The sequence below is a fragment of the Eucalyptus grandis genome, chromosome 11 (assembly GCF_016545825.1).
Source record: "Eucalyptus grandis isolate ANBG69807.140 chromosome 11, ASM1654582v1, whole genome shotgun sequence".
Lineage (NCBI taxonomy): Eukaryota > Viridiplantae > Streptophyta > Magnoliopsida > Myrtales > Myrtaceae > Eucalyptus > Eucalyptus grandis.
Window position 1 is genome coordinate 35,253,983 of NC_052622.1, and position 20,499 is coordinate 35,274,481.

At 39.1% G+C, this 20,499-nt stretch overlaps 2 protein-coding genes and 1 long non-coding RNA gene across 3 annotated transcripts; all 3 read right to left on the reverse strand.

Moving 5' to 3' along the window:
• Positions 1–2,478: 2,478 nt before the first annotated feature.
• LOC120289907 (1-aminocyclopropane-1-carboxylate oxidase homolog 1-like) lies at positions 2,479–4,014 on the reverse strand. Its single transcript, XM_039305301.1, has 3 exons — positions 3,872–4,014; positions 2,922–3,180; positions 2,479–2,748 (listed from the first exon to the last, which is right to left on the reverse strand). Exons 1-3 carry the CDS (start codon positions 4,012–4,014, stop codon positions 2,479–2,481), a joined length of 672 nt encoding a protein of 223 aa, XP_039161235.1.
• An 843-nt stretch (positions 4,015–4,857) lies between these two features.
• On the reverse strand, positions 4,858–18,039 carry LOC104426588 (1-aminocyclopropane-1-carboxylate oxidase homolog 1). The gene is given in 4 exon segments (XM_039304845.1): positions 4,858–5,198; positions 5,201–5,302; positions 5,698–6,019; positions 17,369–18,039. Coding segments are annotated over 4 exon segments (1,143 nt in total). The 5' UTR covers positions 17,911–18,039; the 3' UTR covers positions 4,858–5,021.
• LOC120289630 lies at positions 12,265–13,107 on the reverse strand. The gene is made up of 2 exons (XR_005547738.1): positions 13,066–13,107; positions 12,265–12,886 (listed from the first exon to the last, which is right to left on the reverse strand). It is a non-coding gene; the product is annotated as an uncharacterized LOC120289630 (long non-coding RNA).
• Positions 18,040–20,499: the final 2,460 nt, after the last annotated feature.

Below are 20,499 nucleotides of genomic sequence, written 5' to 3' on the forward strand. Positions count from 1 at the left end.
TAAGGCGTGATCAAGTTTTGTGTTTAATCTTCACGTTGTGAATCGCTAAACAATCGCTTTAGTTATGTAATTTGTTAGTGCGTAGAAGTCATTTTGTTAGGAGTTAAGGCATAAGTTAGTCATTTCGTAGTTAAGATAAGGGTTTTATTAGATTATTTTTGATAGGGCCTTGAGTTCGATGATAAAGTACGTTTGTCGTTTGGTTGTAACTTGACGAGGTGAGTGGTACTATATCTTCTTTGGTTTTTGAAAATTCATGTCTTGAAGTATATATGCATATACATTTAATTGAGGAGAGCATTTTTATGCATAAAAGCCAGATCGAGCAATTGCTATTCCTTGGTTGATTATGAATGTTTGAAAAGCGTGTTATACAAAGTAAGTGGAGAAATATATATTTATATATATGAAATTGCTTTTGCGATTGATTTATGAAATGTTTATAGTGATTTGAAAAATTGATATGAAATGGATGATGGGTTATGCTGCAAATGTTATTTGTTTGGTTTAATATATTGATTTCTGAATTGGATTTCTAGTATTGGAGGATGGTTATTTATGCTCAATATGACTGTGAACCTACTGAGGGGTTTTTGGGGTATGCATATCAGGTTTAGGATATCCTTCTGGGCCAGCCATTGGCTTTGTAGGTGGAGACCTTGCCAAGGGGAAAAGCTTGGTCGCCTTGTCACAAGGCGTTGTGTCATGACCATGGTGCAATATTGAGCAATAGATTAATCAATGGATGGACCATTGATGTGTGATATTTGATGGAGAGATTATTCAATGCACTTGACCATTGACACTTGACTTTTGATGGTGATTTAAATGAGTTTTCCATATTAGTATAAAGCTTTAATGATATCAAATAACTCTTATATGATTTGATATGTATTTATATATTGAGTTGGCATTATAAGGTTTGGTATTACTTTGTATACATGCATAGTGGTTGTTCGATCTGCTTAGAAGATATGTATTACTCAGGCTGTTGTTGCTCATTCCCTCCCCCTTTAATCTTTCAAGTTCCTTGGTTAGCGGTGAATAGAGCGAGTGCGTGCCATCGGTGGGAAACTTTTTGGGAGTTCTATTTTTAGGTATGGTCAAAGGAAATGGTGTACATATTCTTTGCTAGTGGTTGGATTATGCGAGTTCTAATTGTATATTTTTTTTGGTGGATTATAGAAACTCGATGTTGCAACCAATCTGTTGGTCTATCTGATATGTATATATGATTTGATATATATGTATGAGTTGTTATTAAGTTGTTGGTTGTATTTGAGGCCGCGTCCTTCGTGTGGAAGGACGGCCGTGTCATCCCCATTCTTTGTGATTTTGGGGTGACATCTTTTGAATTCACAAGAAGAAGGGCATGACATCGTCAGTCATGGTCAACAATCCTAGTAGGAAGGGCCAGCTGCTTGTGGAGGTATGGACAAGTTATCATGTCGAGATCCTGTTTAATACCATTTTGTATCTAGATTCGTTGAATGGTTGAAGTGATGAAGGCAGTTAGACTTCAGTATTAGTTGAGACAATTGTACTTGCATTGAATTAGTATTTGTTGGAATTAGTTTTGTTGGTCAGTGGAGCTGCACGCGTTCTTTATGGTGGACTTTAGAACTTTGTTTTTGTAACCAATTTGCTATTTTATCAGATATGCAGATGAATATAAATTTTGATAACAAGTTAATATTGCTTTGTGTATGAGGCTGCATCCTTCAGGAATAAGGATATCCGTGCCATTTTTCCTTGTACTTGTAAAGTTGGGGCAAGACAAATAGCGGACAGAGTTTAGTCATCAAATTTCTAGACACTAAAAGGAGAGCTCTCTGGTCAATTAAAACACTCAATTTGGATCGCAAGGTTTAGTGCTGGGGTATATTGAGACCGATCCTCAAAGTTTGTACAATAAGTAGTGTGTCTATCACAAGTGGACTTCATGCAAGTAAATCATAATCGAATTGAACCTGATGTGGATTTATCAAGAGAAATTCGAATTTAATTCGACAAACTGAACATAGACACAACTTGATAAGTTGTGGCCCCCTTCTTTTTACCAAAAGCAATGCCATCATAATGAGTTTGGAAAGAAGCAAGACATGTGAGAGGAAAATCAAATATGATGCCATAACACAAGCTAACAGTCCTAAATTTGTCATTATAGAGATCGCCACATCAACTTTGAGAGCTCTAATGGATGAAATCTAAAGAGATGGTGAAACTCGTTACCCATTTAGAACTTAAGAGTAGTAGTTACCATCACAGTGAGGTCAAAGAGATTCAAATGTTTTCACAGCTTGAAGGGCATGCGATCATATTTTGGCTATTTCTTGTTTCAGTCTTATGTCCAATGTGGCTCTCTGAATGTTTTTTTCACTTGTGGTCCTGTTAATATATCTAATGAAAAGATTAAGCCGTCATATTTCGTGTGCACACCAACACCTTCAATGAAGCTTTTACACATTTTTGTACTCTCTACTTGGACTCGCTTATTCTGAAATGAGGAAGTACAGATTCACCATTCTCGCCATTGCCACTGGAGAAGTAATACTTAAGGTAGTCTGTGAAAGTGGTCTCTCTGTACATGGGTGGATTGTTCTCATCGAGAAGCTCCTTTATTGGCCCATCCGGCTTCGACTTCTGCATCTCTCCTGGTACAAGGAAGCATGCGGCTGACACCCACGGCCCGGCCTTCCTGGCAAGGACCCGGTGCTCCACGCTCTTGAACTTGTCGTTGCTAACAAGCTGCATCAACAAATCAGGCAAAAGGAGAATCATTCTTTGACACAAATATAACTCGACCTTATTCGAATTGGAAACATATGTGGTAAATGACAAATGTGAATGATCTTTGTGCCTGCATGGAGTCTCCGATGTTGGCTAGGATTGCTCCAGGCACTGGGCACACATCAATCCACTGGTTTTGGTGGCGGACTTGGAGGCCACCATGGTGATTTTGGACGAGGAGTGAGAAATGAGGCATCTGAGCGATTGGTTGTGCCTATAGTTAGCTCTGGCTCAGGACAAATTGGGTAGTAATTGCCTGCTATTCTCTTGGATTCCATCCATTCAATGTCACCAAGATAGTCTGAATCAAGCCATAATGCCTCGGATAGCAGTTCAGACAGAGATATCTTCAATTTTTCAATGTGTCTTTCATACTCGAAAACCGGCTCTCTGCAGAGGAGCGGAAAAAGCATCATGAACGCATCTTCCTTTTCTTCTCATTTTAACACAGTACATGGTTGCGGTTCTGGTTTTGGTTTTGTCGAGACTTTCACAATGGACTCTTGACCCACTGAAGATGTGTTCGGGGATTCGAAAACACCTTATGCTTGTTGAAGTAATAGACATTTATTTTGTACGTAAAATGAAAGATAAGAGAGTTAGGTAAATGAAGGAAGAGGGAAGAAATTTGACCGAGGGCTCGTACGGTGTTAGAATGCGAATGAACAGTCAAACGTCCTAAAAGTTTACAATGAAAGTGTATGACGCAATTCGGACGTTCTTATCTGCACAGTCCTCCAGGAAGACTGAAGGCTTAACATGTGGGAGTCCAAATACATGTGGAAATAATAATTGAACCCAAGCGTATACAGAAGGGGAAGTTATAAATAGATGAAAGAAGTATGAAGCATCAAAAACGAGATATCTTGCCCTGATACTGTATTGAATTTATAACGAAAACTGTTCTCTTTCCCTTTCAAAATAACATAGAAAGACGATATAAATAGTGTATCAATCATGATTCGGACGTGCATAGAAGAGGGACTGCCTTTGGGTCTAGCACTCCACGCGAGAAATCAAAATACACGGTGTCCTTCAAGTTGCTGCTTTGGACCTAAACAAGTCTCCATTGCTGTGGTACCTAAATTTCTTTGCATCATCTCCTGAGTACCACTCTCTCTTCACGCCCTCAGGCTGCTCGTGGAACTGCTTGACAGCTTCCAGCATGCCATCCATCACATCGTCCGGGATTCCGTGGTTGATCATCTGGAAAAAGCCCCACATCTCCGACGCTCTTCAGAGGTCGTTGATCAAGTCTCACGGCCGGGAATCCTGATAGCTCATCATGTCAATGACTGGGACCTCGAGGCCGGCGGCAGCCCCATCAGTGTCGGGGGACAAGTCGCGCAGATTCTGGGGTGGGTGTATGAAGAGCCTGGGGACCTTGGTCACGCCCGAGTCTACAAGGCCTTTGACTCCGTCTTTGGTCTCGTCGAATTCCTTTGCTTCTTTCGCTCCGTCGTAGTGTGGTCCGCTATAGGTAATGGGCTCTCCATGACAGGGCAAGGTTTGCATCTTTGTAAGGGAAACTTTGAAGCCCATTAAGGCGTTTTGAGTTTTCTTTTTGGCGAGGCTACATGACCATAGATATTCTGCAAAACATGGAGAGCCGGTAGGTGCCAATCGCATCGACATGGAGAGCCGGTATGGAGAGCCGGTAGGTGCCAATCACATCGACATGGAGAGCCGGTAGGTGTCAGTCACTTCGACTCAGAACGAAAGATACTCTCATCACCGGGTAGAGGAAGCATTTCATTCTATAGTTCCGTCACTTATTTTGACATCAAACTTCCCGCTGCAGCAAATTGAGACACTGGTTTCGATTTGGTGGAGTTGGTAAGAAAAGAGACTTGATGGGTAAAAAATTAATAAGTACAAGGACTAAATTACAATCTTTTAAATTCACTTATGCAATTTTAATTGCAAGATGTGAACTCTCTTTCTTTTTTTTTCTCAATATTCGATATTAATTATGACGAATCTTGCATCGCATCTAAAACTGGAGGTGCTTGAAGATGTAACTACAGCTTGAGACGATGATAAGCGCCAAAACGTAATGCCAATCGATTGAAGAATATAGTGACTCTGATACTCCACTTTGCATTAGAAGAATTAACTTTGACACTGACTTGTTTTGGACGAGTGCATTTTATTGCACAAACCGAAACCAGTAGTTACAAAGTCCTTCCACAAGCTCAGATACACGATAGAACCAGTCATGACACTCTCGTTCAGGAATTTTCCACAGCTCTTCTCCATTTGGGGTCGCTTATCCTGAAATGAGGAAGTGTCGAAGTGGCTAGGCCATGGGATCTGGCGCATGCGACGTATTCCGAGAGAGAGGTCTCTTTGTATATAGGCGGATTGTTTTCAGAGAGAAGCTCCTTTATTGGCCCAAGAGGTCTGTTTTCCTGTCTTGCTTGGGGCGAGAGCACGCGACCGAAATCCTCGGTCCGACCTGCCCTGAAAGCACTCGGTGCTCCACGCTTTTGAACTTGCCGTTGGTAACAAGCTGCAACCATTGAATTAGGCCAGAAAAGGAGTTATGACTTCAAAGATTGTGGTAAAGATGGATGCCAAGAGAAAGGCATAGAAATTAGTGTGTTTCCGTTTTGTCCTCTAATTAGCGCTTGACGTGGTTGTTTAAGATCAAGAGTTGAAATGGAGTCGTTCCTCATAAGATTGCTCTGTTATTTCACTTATGATTCTTCTCAAATGTTTGAGGTATTGGCGGAGTTTCGTACTACCATTGGTAACTCAGAAAATACTGTCTCAACTCATTATGCAGCTGATATAATGAAGGGCGATCGAAAGCGACTCCAGATAGACATATCTAGAGGACAATTTCATATTTGTCATGTAGGCCAGAAAACAAGTGGTACAGAAAAAAGTTGGAACTTTCTTTACCTGTATGAAGTCTCCAATGTTGGCTAGAAGTGCTCCCTTCACAGGAACCACATCAAACCAGTGGCTTTCGTGGAGGACTTGTAGGCCACCGTGGTGGTCTTGAAGGAGAAGAGTCAGAAACGATAAGTCCGAGTGACTAACCGTGCCGAGAGTCAATTCTGGTTCCGGACAAGCTGGGTAGTAATGGCCTAGCACTGTCTCCGATTTCATACACTCAGCGCCGCTGAGATAATCAGAACTGAGGCCCAATGCCTCCGATAATAGTTCGGCTAAAGATGTCTTCAGCTCTGCAATATGTTTCTCGTACTCGAAAACTGCATCTCTGTAAACGAGTACGTGAAAGCACTGTGTGAGTCTCCAGTATCCAGGTTTGTAGCAAAGAATTCGTTCTTTCTTATAGAAAGAAATGCATATTCGAGTTGTGAAACACCTTTACTCTTCCACAACTATCACTTAGGCTGGTATAGGGTACTCAAAAACCAAGCTTTGAACCGTATAGAAAAGCATCACACTGAATGATCCGCTTTACACGGTTTTGGGTTTTGAAAATACAGAGTATGTTAAATTGAACCTCGACCTGTCCTTAGTAAGAGGAATGGCCAAAACTGTTCACATCTCTTGTAGCACTTCCAATTTTAGCTTTAAAAAGTGATACGCATACCTGCAAATAGGAGGAACAGCCTCTGGTTCTAGGTCGCCATCTTGGAAATCAAACACGACGGTGTCCTTCCAAGCCGCTGCTTTAACACGAACAAGTCTCTACTGCAAAAAGTATCTCACTGTCTTCTCAACGTCTCTAGAGTACAGCTCTTTCTTCACTTCCACTCGTTGCTCATGGAACTTCTTAACGCCCTCCAACATGTTGTCCATCACATCGAGCGGAATCCCATGATTGATAATCTGAAAGAAACCCCACGCTTCCGATGCTTTGCGGATACCGTTGATGACATCTTTTCGCCGGGAATCCCGGTAGCCTCTTAGATCGACGATCGGGATCTGAAGGTTGGTCCCGTTCGCATCGGATGGCAGACTGTGCGAATTCTCGTGGGGGTGGATGAAGATCCTGGGGACCTTGGTCGCGCCAGAGTCCACAAGACCTTTGACTCCAGCCCTGGTCTCGTCGAATTCCTGCAATTCTTTCACCCTATCGAAATCCAGGTCGCAAGGAGTGATGAGTTGTCCATGACTGGGCAAGGTCTGCTTCATCTTGCGAAAACGAAGTTTGATGTCTTAATTATGTGTAATATATGGGCTTTAAAAGAAAATAAAATAAAAGGAAAAGAAAGAATTTGAAAAGTATAAAAGGGAAGCTGAAGAGAACTGTGGAACCTTCGGCTGGGTTTTAAAAAGAGAGAAAGAGGGAGAGAGAGAAGAGCACGAGCAGAAGCAGGGAATGAAAGAAATAAGGAGAAGAGAGAAAAAGAAAATTAAAAAAAATGGCGCAGACGCCTCACAAAGCCGACTCAAGTGTGTTTTGCAAGGTCGGTAAGAAATTGAAGCCTTTAATCACTTGAAGCAATCGCCGCAATTAGGGCTCAAAATTTAGATTTCTCAAAACCCGATTTTTGAGTTGTTGAGCTGTATATTTTCGTAGAAATGGTACTTTGGGATGTTGTGAAGCTATAGCATCTTACAATTGTGATTTGAGTTTGCGGTTTGTCCAGAACGGAATTTTGAAGTTGGGGGCACATTCTGGTACTTTATGCGAACAGTAGCTTCGAGCCGTTTTGTTGTTGTTTTCGGTCTGTTTAGGGCGGCTGAGTTAGGGTTGTTGTTGTACGTTAAGAGAGCTTTCTAAAGACTATAAGACGGCTTGAAACGAAATTCTGTGGAGGAAGTTATGGCGTGATGACGTTGGCGCATGGGCTGCATCTAGTGGGAAATTATGGGTTTCCGCTAAATGTGAGCTTTTGTGGTGCATAGGTGTCGTTTTATTGACAAATAGACCTAGTATAGACGAGTTGTTAGACGAATATCCTTTTTACTAGGCCTTTTGATACTGTTTTTCCATTAATTGTTAGGGATCCAAGTGCGTGATTCGAGCGAGCGTTGTAGTTGATTTTTGGCTTTTCCCAGGTGAGTGGCACTATTTCTTCTTTGTATTTTAAACTCATGTTTTGAAAAACATGGTGGATTAAATATTCTATGAGTTGATAAAAAACATATTTTGTTGCATAAAACAGGATCGAGTTATTACTGCCATTTTTGTTGTTCGAAGGGAGTTATATTCTGACTTCGATTTGAATGGTTGTTTGAAAAAGGATTTGTGAAATTCTTTGTGAAAGAATCTTGAAATGTTTTGGAGAATGTTTTGATTATTTATATATCAAATTTTGAGTTGTGATATGACTTTCTTTCTGATGTTGGAATACTGGATATTGTGATTGGTGATTGGTGCTCGATATGTCTCTGTGAATGTGTGGGTATGTGCATACTAGTCAGAATATCCTTGTGGGCCGAGCCACTAGCTAATAATAGGTGGAGACCTTGCCATGGGCGAAATTTTGGTCGTCTTGTCATAGGTGTTACGCGTGACCATGGTTAGACATTTGAGCATGAATTGGTCAATGGAGTGGAACATTGATGTGTGATTTGAGTTTGGTCGATGGAATGAACCATCGATGTGATTTAATGAGATTAATCAATGGAATAGATCATTGATGCATGTTTTATGAGATTGACTAATGGACTGAACCATTGGTATTTTCGGTATTTGAGTTATGATTATATATTATGTTAAAGTGAGTTACGATTGTGTTTTAAATATGCATAATGATTTCTTGATCCGCTTAGAATAAATGTGTTAGTCATTGAGCCGTGGTAGCTCACTCCTCTCTTATACTTATTTTTCAGGTTCTTCAGCAAGTCGCGAGTAGGCATGAGCATTCATTCGGGGAGGACTTTTGTGGCGGAAACTTTTTGATATGACTTGTGCATAGTTAATAGGTTTATAAGTTAGTCTTTGTAGAAGGTTTATGTTTTGATTTTTGTGGATTATAGATATACTTTGATATTATAACCAAGTGCCCCTTTTGTCAAATATATGTGTGTGTGCGCGCTTGTGTGGATGTATTTATGTTGATATTGGGTTGAATTTTGATTATGTTGAGGCTACGTCCTTTGGAAAAAGGACGGTCGTGTCATGCCCCTTTTTCTTGTGAATCGGGGTGTGACATTATGATTGAATGAATATGTACCCTGCTCAATGTGAGGCCGTGACCATGTGAATGGTATGAAGACAATTAGCTAGAGAGGGTGTAAGATTCCCCGTAGACAAGAAGCTGGCGGTCGCTATGGAGCCCCAGTCGTTGGAATATAAAAGAGGGAATGCATAGAAAGAAGGGAAGAAAGAAAATAGGAAATAGGGGATTTCGCGCATGCATGCTTAGGAGATCTCGGCAAGCCAAATCAACGTGATTCATAGTGCTCACTAAATGTTAAAGGATTTAAGTACCAAATAATGCAATTATTTAGCAGTTCAAATTTTAGAACAATTAGAAATAGTTCTATAAAATATTCATTGTATTAGAGCAGGATTTCTTGAGTTCAACTTTTTCTAGTCTCGTACTTCAAAAGGGCTTTATTTTGATAATAATAGCCCACTAGAATTGGAGTTCGATAGAGACATATGGTATGAGAAAGTTTGTCAGGGCCGTTTATAGCATTAGTAGTTATTGGCAGTTCTTGAAGTCTCTTGTCAACTCATATTTTGACTTAGAAATAGCGTTGTGTAATCAACTCTTAGTTAAGGTCGTCATGTATTGAGTTTTGACATCATTTCTTGTTTAATTGATAGGATTTCAAGTTGGTCAGCTTGAGGTTACTTCCTTGGTATGGTCTATGCTTTCCCCAGTGAATGGCACTTATCTCTTTTGGAATTTATAAGCTCATATTTCGAATGTGGTTAGAGTTCAATAGAGACATATGGCATGAGAAAGTTTGTCAGGACCATTTATAGCATTAGTAGTTATTGGTTGTTCTTGAAGTCTCTTGTCAACTCATATTTTGACTTAGAAATAGCGTTGTGTAATCAACTCTTAGCTAAGGTAATTATTTATTGAGTTTTGACATCACTTCTTGTTTAATTGATAGGATCTCAAGTTGATTGACTTGAGCTAACTTCCGATGGTTTGATTTATGTTTTCCTAGGTGAATGGCACTTATCTCTTTTTGGAATTTATAAGCTCATATTTCGGATATGGTAAGAGTTTGATAGAGACATATGGCATGAGAAATTTTGTCGGGGCCATTTGTAGCATTAGTAGTTATTGGCCGCTCTTGAAGTCTTTTGTCAACTCATGTTTTTCCTTAGAAATAGCGTTGTGTAATTGACTCTTAGTTGAGGTCATTATTTATTGAGTTTTGTTATCACTTTTTGTTTAATTAATAGGATTTCAAGTTGGTCGGCTTGAGATAATTTTCCTAGTTTGGTTTATGTTTTCTCAAGTGAATAGTGCTTATCTCTTTTTGGAATTTATAAGCTCATATTTCAAATGTGGTAAGAATTAAAGAGCATATTTGTTGTATAAAACCAGATCGGGGATTGCTAACATTTATGGTATCTAAAATAATTTAAGTTGATTTTAATAATTTGAAATGGTTTGATTTGAATGCTTATAAATGGTTTGAAAAATGGTTTTTGAAACGAATTGCGAAAATTTTCACAAACTAATTTATGAACATGGTTTGTGAAGTGTAATTTGGTTAATGTGAAGGATTTTGGATTTGATTTGTAAGTTATTGGAAGATGAGTATGTGTTTGATGCTCATAGACGTTGTGTTCTGAACCTAAGGGGTTTTTGGGTTTACATATTATTCTCAACATGTCTTTATGGATTGAGCCACCAACTATACAAGTGAAGACTTAACCAAGAGAAGAATTTTTGTCATCTTTGTCATGGGGGGCTTAACATAGTTAGATACTGAATACTAGTTTGATTAATAGAATAGACTAATTATATGAGCATAGAATTGACCATTGATGTTGTTTTGATATTGTTGATTGATCTTACCCGACCTTTATTGAGATGAGATTGACTTGTCTTTTATACCATGGGTTTATTATATACTGGATTGGGGATATTGCAATCTAGTATTGATTTTACACTTATTAAGGTGATTGAATCATGCCTTTTCGTGAGGCTATATGACCATTTACAGTACATTTGGTAACATTTCTATTCTCGGAATGATTTCTATTTAGAAATAGTTTTTTTTTCTATTTTATTCCCTAGACAAGTTTTTAAACAAAAAAACCGCGTTTGGTAAGCTCAAAAAAATTATATCCCTAGAATAGAAAAAAATAAAAACGTTAGGTACAACATTAAAAAATTTTATTCACAAATTTTTATTTAATTATGAAAATGTTAGTGGAGACATAGCATTTCATGTTTAGATAAAACTGAACTTTTGTAATGATTTGATTAATTAAGATATTCTAAGATTACCTAAGTAAATCCAACGTTATAATAAGTCAAAGATGGATGGTTGGCTAGAAATGGCACTAAAGAGTTTTATGGTTTATAACTTACAATATGAGGATGCCCTTTTTTTTTTTTTTTTGGATCAATATGAGGAGGTTGGTAGTAAAATATTTTGGCATTATAATAAATAGGTGCATAGACTTTTTGAAATTTTTTAACAAGTAGAAGAACAAACTGTGCTTGGGGTGTCTCTAAATAAAAATGGCATTCAAAAATCAATATCTTAAATCCCTGAAAGCTTATTCAATTTTGATTCCAATTTTCTTCCAAATATTTTCACATTTTTACATACTAAACTAATTATAAACTAGAACTAGCACTAAAATCTAGTAAAATTACTCAAAATCTAATTTTTAAATTTTTCCTAAATTTCTAAGTTCTTTATTTTTTTTTTTTATTCCAAATCATGGGGACTCGTATCAGGTCTAGAGACTGGAATTTATGTTAATTGTGTAAAGACTAGCATTAGGTTATATTGGGTTTGTATTTTTAAAATGAACTTAATTCTCTTTTTGCTCCGGGAACAAAAAGGTAAGCTTTTTCTACTTCTCTTTTTGGTTCCAAAACTATTCGCCGGCCACTAATCCGTCCGAGAAATAGAAAGCTTAGCTGATATTGCCAAATGGATCTATTTTCTTTTTTCTCTTGTAAGAAACAAAAGAACAGGAAAATGGAGGAACAGAAATGTTAATAAACAGGACCTCATATTCTGCAGAAACAAGGAGAGCTAGTAGGCGCCGGGTTGCCATCCAATGTATGGTCAGATCGAAAGGGACTCGTATCGTCTCATGGTGATCAAGTGCCTGGATTAGAGTTTCTAGTTTAATGAAACATCCAATCCAATACTTAAGAACATGGCCCCGGCCCACACAATAAACTAAGGGCACTGCCATTTTCGAGGATTGACTCTATATCAGCAATGAAAAACAAATCGTTTTTATTTTTTTCAACAACAAATCACTTTTATTAACTAGCTACTATCGTTCGATCTTTCACATTTAAAATACCAGGGCAACAAGGCTAGTGTCAGGCGTTGAAACTCAGCGATTTTCACCTACGCAATTGCAGAGCGTCGCGAGAAATATCGAACATCTAAAATCGAAATGTACCTACTCCCGAAGAGAATTTTTCGCAAAGCACTTGTACAAGCGCAAACTAAAGCAATGCGTCCGCAACAGGCTTGAACATACGCAAGAAAGCACAGCCCTACGGCAAAGGACCAAAACAAAAAAAAATGTCGAAGCCGGTAGGTCACTACATCGGCCACAGTTGGCTTCTTCAGCCCAGCTTTCACCATCAACCGTCGAAACAGGTCTTGGAACACGTATCAAATAAGGCCTGTCATTCAGAGACAGCTGCTGCCCGTTACGTAGCTCGTGAATCACTGACTCCACGGATGGCCTATCATAGAGATACTCGTTGGTGCAAGAGGCAATTCTCGCGAGTTTAGCCACCTCGTACTCGAAGAACCTTTTTTCGTGGATATTTGCATCGATGAAATCCTGAAATCTGCATGATTCAGTAGCCAGATGCTTGGAGTGATCTACGTTCTGCGTCCCCCACAGCATTTGGAAAACAATCACTCCAACCTCATAGACTTCACTCTTATCCATGAACCGGCCCCGCAGACGTTTACTCTGGCTTTAGGTTGCCCACGGCAGCGCTAGCTTTGAGCAGTGAGAACACAACGACTGCGCGTGAGTAGCCTGTGGAGACCAGAGTCATAGAGCAACGGGTTGTCATCACTGGTCTATGACCATGCACATAGGCAATATCATTTTGGTAAGATCATTCGAAATCAAAAGCCGCAACTTGCAAGCAGAAGACGATGAAGATCAGTTGATCCCCAACTCAAAGAAAGATAAACAAATAAATTTGATGTCACCTTATGCAATACGAACGCCACAATCACTACCCTGTATTATTACATGACAGGGCAGTGACCAGGCAATAATTATTATGCAGCAAAATTAACAACGGCAGGTTTCTATCCAAAGAGAAAGGTCCTGGACCACCTGAATTAGTACCCCAAAATGACTTGGTAATGCCATTACTAAGTTCATGGCCCTCTAGCTGGTTACTGCTCACTAGCGGCCCAAGGTACTGTCAAAGGTGCATCAGAAGATTTTGGTACTAGAGGTATTGTTTTGAAGGTTTCTCACTAGCATTTAAAAATGCTGACTGCGCTTATTAAGCTATAATAAATATACTTTTGAAATGTAAAGAAGTGGTTTTTTTTTTTTTTAAATGTTCGAATTTCTTGTCATTTGTAATGCCATTAGACTTTACTCAACTTCAAGGTCTTGGAGCGGTGCTTAGAATGTGCCTTCAGGCACCCACCGACAATAACCTACCAAGGTTACAAATAGCTCTCTAACATCCTGGAAACTCCATAATTCAAGTTCCAAATTCCAACAGAAGCTTTATGCACAAAGGGCAACTTAGGCAATGGCTAGCTGCAACAGGAGTTATCAAACTTGTAGCACAAGGATAAAATGAAGAACTCCGAACCAAAGTTGAGCCTTGGAAAGATCATGGGCTAAGGATTGAGATTCATTAGATAGCCCATTCTGATGAAACAAAAAGGAAAATATCAGATAGTACTATTGACCTTTAGCGATTACCTTCACGATCGAACTCCTGTGGACCAACCCAAGGGCGCCACTGTCCCTCTCCTTCAAATGCGAAAAGCTTAGCAGAGTCCTTTTCAGACCATACTCATATATCAGAAGCACCCACCCGGCCCCTTGAGCAGCAAAATCCTCTCAGCATCATCAGATTTTCATGTCTCAGCGAGGTCTACGCAATCACTTCATGAAACTCAGATTCATCAGCCTTGCAGCTAGTTTTATGGATGCATTTAATGGCGAAGAACTAGTTCATGAAACACCTCTGAAATCTAGACTTCCAACTGTCTCCGGCGCCACCTAGGTTAAGACATAATTGGAGAGCATCTTCCTATTGTCCATGTCCCCATCAAGAACTAGTTCATAGTCATGTTCATAACAATATTATTCTTACCATGCTTTTTTTGTCAGCTCATTTTAACATATTCATGTTCCTAGGAATCTATACTAGGTCATTTTATCATATTTCACCCTAGCATAATACTTCTTTCCAGACCCTCAGAGTTCAATTAGATGTCCATGGCACATTGCACGTCTGCTAGATCTTTAAATGAGATTTAATCTGAACATATTGTGAATTTTACAGCTTCATCACAATAAACCAGATACACTGGGATCCTCCAGAAAAAGGACTAGGTGCGTAGCAGGGAGGTGGCCAGCCATCTCAAGGCGTCATCAATCATGGTCAACAATCTTAGTAGAAAGGGCCAGCTGCTTGCGGAGGTATGGACATGTTATCTTGTAGAGATCTTGTTTAATACCATTTGTGATTAGGGGAGGAAAGTCAACAATTATTTCCAGAAAAAAAAAAAATGCGGTTAAATAATAACTGCTTTTACCATGTATTTCAAAATGAAGTGGGTAGTGGTGGGAAGGAGCTTCAATTCCTAAAAAAATCCTATGTATTTCCTCGTGGTCCGCAAATATATTTTTTAATAACTTATCAGTACCATCCGAATGCAGTTGATGTGTGCAAATGTTGTTTGAAGAGTGCAGTCATGTTCTTGAGATAGCAAAAGCAATTAGGAGGTTGGGCTGACGATCTTATAAGGTGTCTCAAAAGCACATGGTGAAAAGATATGGATATGTTTTGTTCATGTGCGACGATGGGTGTTGACCTTATTACAACAGTGAGGTATCGTGAATGGAGTTTGAGTTTGCACGGGTCACATCCTCCTGAAAACTCTGCAATGTTAGAGCCCACTGGGAGTTGAAAGTCCTATCGTGACGTGAGTGATGATGTTACCAATGCTCAAATGTTTCGGCTTTTCTTGCTTCAATCTGTTTTGCTGCTACATGCCATTGCATTGAGGGCGGATTCTGCGAGATGTGCATTTGGTCCTCGTTTCCTTCTGCTACATGTGCCATACGCTAGCAACTAAATACATGCATCAAGTACTCAACTCTCTTTTCAGTTCATGGTCCCCTGGGCATTCTTGTGGATGATGTGCGCGCAGTGGTGAACTGAATGGTGTCCAAGGATGATTTGCATGTGATTAGTCACCTGAACCCATTGACATATCGACATTGTGTTCTGTTCTCACCCAGGAGAAGGATTTGGGGGTGAAATCTGTGGGTGGTATGAAGGACGATACTTCGCATTTTGTATGCAAACAGAAAATCATGGATTCATGAAGGAAAAGGCGAATGGTGAAGGTATGTCCAAAACTATTTTCCAATGAATGGTGGTAGTATTTAAGGAAAAAGCGCAAATTTGATTCAACAATTCGCACTCTTTTTCCAATGTCAATATCAAATTGTCATGAAATCAAGTTTTGAACTTGTAGAATTTGTCTAATACAGGCAATTGTACTGACTCGACAACTTGAAGCCAACATGCTTATTGATGCTAGAAAAAATATGATGTAAATTGTTGACGATCAATTTCTACTGATCAAGTTGCACAACAATTAAGCAAATGTTCAGCACCTTTTCATAAGGTTCCATCACTTATTTCAAGATCAAAATTTTGGCTGAAATTGATTGAAATTGATTGACACGCTAGTTTCCATTTCCTGGAGCTAGTAACAAAAAGATTTGACTGAAAAAGATTTTTCAATATTGTAGATTCATCACGACCAATCTTCCTTTGCATCTGAAACTCGATGCATTTGAAGAACTTATCCACATTCCACTATGCATCAGAAGAATCAACTTTGGCATTGATTTCTTTTAGATGAGGAAGATTTTATTGCTCAGATCGAAAAAGGAAGTTACGAAGTCCTGCCACAAACTCAGATACATGATATAGCCAGTCAAGATACTCACTCAGGATTTGCCACAACTCTGCTCTATTTGGAGTCACTTATCCTGAAGTGAGGAAGTGCTGAATTGCCACTCAAGCCATGGGAAGTATAATGGGTGACGTATTCCGAAAGAGAGGTTTCTTTGTATATGGGTGGATTGTTTTCAGAGAGAAGCTCCTTTATTGGCCCAAAGGGTTTGGTTTTTTGCATCCGGCTCCAGGTGAAAAAGCATGCGACTGAAACCCTCGGTCCGTCCCGCCCAGCGAGTACTCGGTGCTGCACGCTTTTGAACTTGTCATTGGAAACAAGCTGCAACCATCATGTTAGGCCAGAAAAGGAGTTATGTCTTCTAAAGACGTAGTAAAGATGACCGCCAAGAGCTAGGCATAGAATGCAGTGTGTTTTCATGCCGCAACATTGCTCTGTTATTTCACTTATGATTCTTGTCAAGTACTCAGGGTATCGTGGTAAGTTCATTCTACATTCGATTGGTCGCTTAGAAAATATTATCTGGACTCACTGTGTCGTTGATGTAATGAAGGGCGTTCAAAATTGACTCCAGAGAGACATATCTGGAGTCAATTTCATATTTGCTATGTAGGCCAGAAAACATAAGGTCAGAAAGAAGGTGGACCTTTCTTTACCTGCATGAAGTCTCCGATGTTGGCTAGAAGTGCTCCCTTCACGGGAACCACATCAACCCAGTGGTTTTCTTGGAGGACTTGGAGGCCACCATGGTGGTCTTGAAGGAGAAGAGTCAGAAACGATAAGTCCGAGTGATTAAGCGTGCCGAGAGTCAATTCCGGTTCAGGACAAGCTGGGTAGTAATGGCCCATCAGTGTCTCCGATTTCATACACTCAGTGCCACTGAGATAATCAGAACCAAGGCCCAATGCCTCTGATAATAGTTCGGATAAAGATGTCTTCAGCTCCGCGATATGTTTCTCGAACTTGGAAACTGCCTCCCTGCAAACGAGTAAATGAAATCACCGTGTGCGAGTTTCGAGTGTCAGGGTTTATAGCATTATATGCGTTCTTTTCTTTTGGGGAAAAAAAAAAAATGCATGTTGGACTTGGGGAACAACTTTTGCACTCCCTAAAACGAAGGTTATTAACGAGTTTTCCACAACCAAGCTTTGATCTGTATGGAAATGCATCATACACTGAATGATCTAATTTACCTGGTTTCAGATTTCTGAAAATACAGAGTATGTTATTGGACCCCAACCTGTCCTGAGTAAAAGAAATGCCCAAAATTGTTCTCATTTCTCTCGTAGCAACTTCAATTATTAACTTTCATAAGTCATACATGTACCTGCAAATAGGAGGAACAGCCTCTGGGTCGAGGACACCATCCTGGAAATCAAATATGACACTATCTCTCCAAGTTGCTGCTTTTGACAGGAACAAGTCTCCATTGCAATAGTACCTCACTCTCTTCGTCCCATCTCTGGAGTACAGCTCTTTCTTCGCTTCCACTTGTTGCTCATGGAACTTCTTCACACCCTCCAACATGCTGTCCATCACATCGAGCGGAACCCCGTGATTGATCATCTGAAAGAACCCCCATGTCTCCGATGCTTCGCGAATACCATCAATGACATCTCGCCGCCGAAAATCCCGACAGCCTCTTAGATCGATGATCGGGACCTGGAGGCCAGTCCCATTCGAGTTGGACGACAAACCACGCAAGTTCTCGGGCGGGTGGATGAAGATCCTGGGGACCTTGGTCACGCCAGAGTCCACAAGGCCTTTGACTCCGGCCTTGGTCTCATCAAATTCCTGCAATTCTTTCGCTCTGTCATAATCCCGGTCGCAACAAGTGATGAATTGTGCATGACTGGACAAGGTTGGCATCGTCTTGTAGTGACAAAGGTTGAAATCTTGATGAATCTGAGCCCTGATCAGGGGGAGGCTGTTACCATGAGAATGATATGAAGATGATTAGCTAGAGAGGCCATTGCACAAATATGGTCAAGTCAACAGCCAATGGCCAAGGGAACTAAATGTCAAAGATTCCCCAGTGACGAGGCTGGTGGTAGTTGAAGAGTCCCTGTCATAATGTCGAAGATGGTAACAAGTGGGCCCTTAAAAGAAAGACATAGGTCCAGGAGACCCAATTCTCTTCTCTTACGAGTTGCGCCCACCGATTTGAAGCCAACAATTCAGCATTGTTTACAATTGTTGCAGCTAGTTTAAGAGGAAAAAAATTGGAAAAACTGAAATGAGAAACGAACCAGGCGAGAGGGAAAGGGGTATGGTTCAAGCTCGTCGGGACATTTAAATGCATCGGATTAAGGTTGTTTCGACGCGCCCAGATAGAAATCGAAGCTTTAATTATCTAAATGAAAAAAAAAATGCTTGGTTAAGCTGTAATTTCCACTCAGTTGAAATGTTAGGTCGCTGGATTGATTCTAGAGGTCGTTGTGCTATGAAACTATGTTGTAAAGAAACTTTAGGATGTCTTGGAAGTGTAAGATTTTATATAAGTCAATTCAAGATTATGGTTTGATCGAGGTGACATTTTGAGGTTTGTTATACTAGAACCATATTCAAATTATTGTGCTTAACACCACTTTTCCCTAGTCCTTGGCCATATAACTCGCCCCTTTTAATTATGTTAAGTTAGTTTTTCAATGGCTCTAGACCCACTTGAAATAGGCATTGATTGAATTCAAATGAACCATTTTAAATTTGACGCACGAGTTACCGCAGTACATTAGACATCAATAGCTATTCTGCTTTAGTCGAGCTTTTGTTGGCACATTAAAATAGTTCTTTTAGTAGATAAGCTTACTTTACTTTTGTCGAATCTTAATTAAGGTAGCTATCTACTTAATTTTGATATCCATTTGTCACTTAAAGGATACGAATTCAAATTTTTCCACTTGAGGTAGCTTTTGTTGTTGTGTTTCGCATTTTCAAGTGAACATGCTCATCCCTTCTCTGATTTGCAAACTAATGTCTTAAAAATGATAGAAATTAGATATTTTGCAAGTTATGAAAGAGGTATCATCTGTTATCCTTTTGGTTATTGGAAATGGCATAGTAAGGTATCTCTTGAAATAATTTGGGGGTAGATTATTTGTGAAATGGTCTTGAAATACTATATGAAATGTATTCTTCTTAATGGAAGAAAATGTGAAAGGTTATATACATACAGCTATATATTGATTTGTGAACTTGATTTATAGAAATGAAATTTGAAATAATTTTATGATTGGTTGGAAGAGTGTGATAATGGTTTCATGCCCTTGGCAATATGACCTAAAACAATTGAAAGGAGTTTTGAGTGTGTATAATGTTCTCTGGGCATCTTATTTGGGCTAAACCATCGACTGATATAGGTGAAGGCATATACCAAAGGGCATCTTGGTAGACCTTGTCCCAGGGCATTAAGTGTAGTTATAGTTTGATATTGAGCACATGATTGACCAATGAACTAGATCATTGACATTTGTTATGATATTATTGATTGAATGAGTATATATTATATGTATAAAGTTGTATTAAATTGGTATAACTAATCTTTAATGTATTTTACATGCTGAATTTGGATAAATGTGTTTCTGGTATTGTTTAAATGTGCATAACTGATACTCAATCTACTTAAAAGAGATTTATACTACTCAATAAGCGGTAATTTGCTCAGATAATTCATCTTAGTTCTTTTTTAGGTTTTACAACTAGTAGCAAATAAAAAGAGAGTGGAATCAGTGAGGGAATTTGGGAGTTCAAGTTTGGTATGACTTAAGATAGAATGCTATTTGTCAAGTTTAGTGTAGAAGTCACTAGAGATGCACTTATTCTTTTTTGTAGACTTTAGAACTATGATCATGTATCTAACTTGATATTGTATCATATGTACATATATATATATATATATATATATATATATATATATATTATTTTCATAATAGATTTGATTTTGTATATGAGGCTCCATGATTTTCTCTATACATGAAGATTTAGGGTGTGACCAATAAGGGATGGTGTGAGCGACCAAATTGCCCAAACACTGAAAGGAGAGCTCTCAAGTCAAATGAAACATTAATTTTGGGCATCTTATCATAATAGTTAGTTTCATGATATATGGAGATCGACCTTCAAGGTTGGCATGGCAAGTAATGTGTCATGTCACAAGCGGACTTTGTATAAGTGAATCATATTTGAGCCGAACTTGACAAGAACTTTTGAGTAAAACATAAAATTGTTATAGCAAACTCCAAAGCCAACATGATTTGATAAGTTTTGTTACTTTTCTTTTTCTTTTCTTTTAAAATTGAAAGCAATTTTTCATTGCAATGAAACAATATGGAAAGCAATGAGACAGCATGAGGCGAGCGATCGAATATGATGCCACAGCATGATTTAACAGTCCTAAATGTGTTGCCATGATCGCCACGTCAACTTAGAGACCTCTCATGGCTATGAGATTTGAAGAGA

Coding starts and splice junctions, on each gene's coding strand:
- LOC120289907 (XM_039305301.1), bottom strand. CDS start 4,014: ATGTGGGGCTTTTTCCAGATGATCAACCACGGAATCCCGGACGATGTG. Junction 3,181..3,871: donor GATGATGCAAAGAAATTTAG/GTACCACAGCAA, acceptor GCTCCTCTGCAG/AGAGCCGGTTTTCGAGTATG. Junction 2,749..2,921: donor CAAGTCCGCCACCAAAACCA/GTGGATTGATGT, acceptor TTGTTGATGCAG/CTTGTTAGCAACGACAAGTT.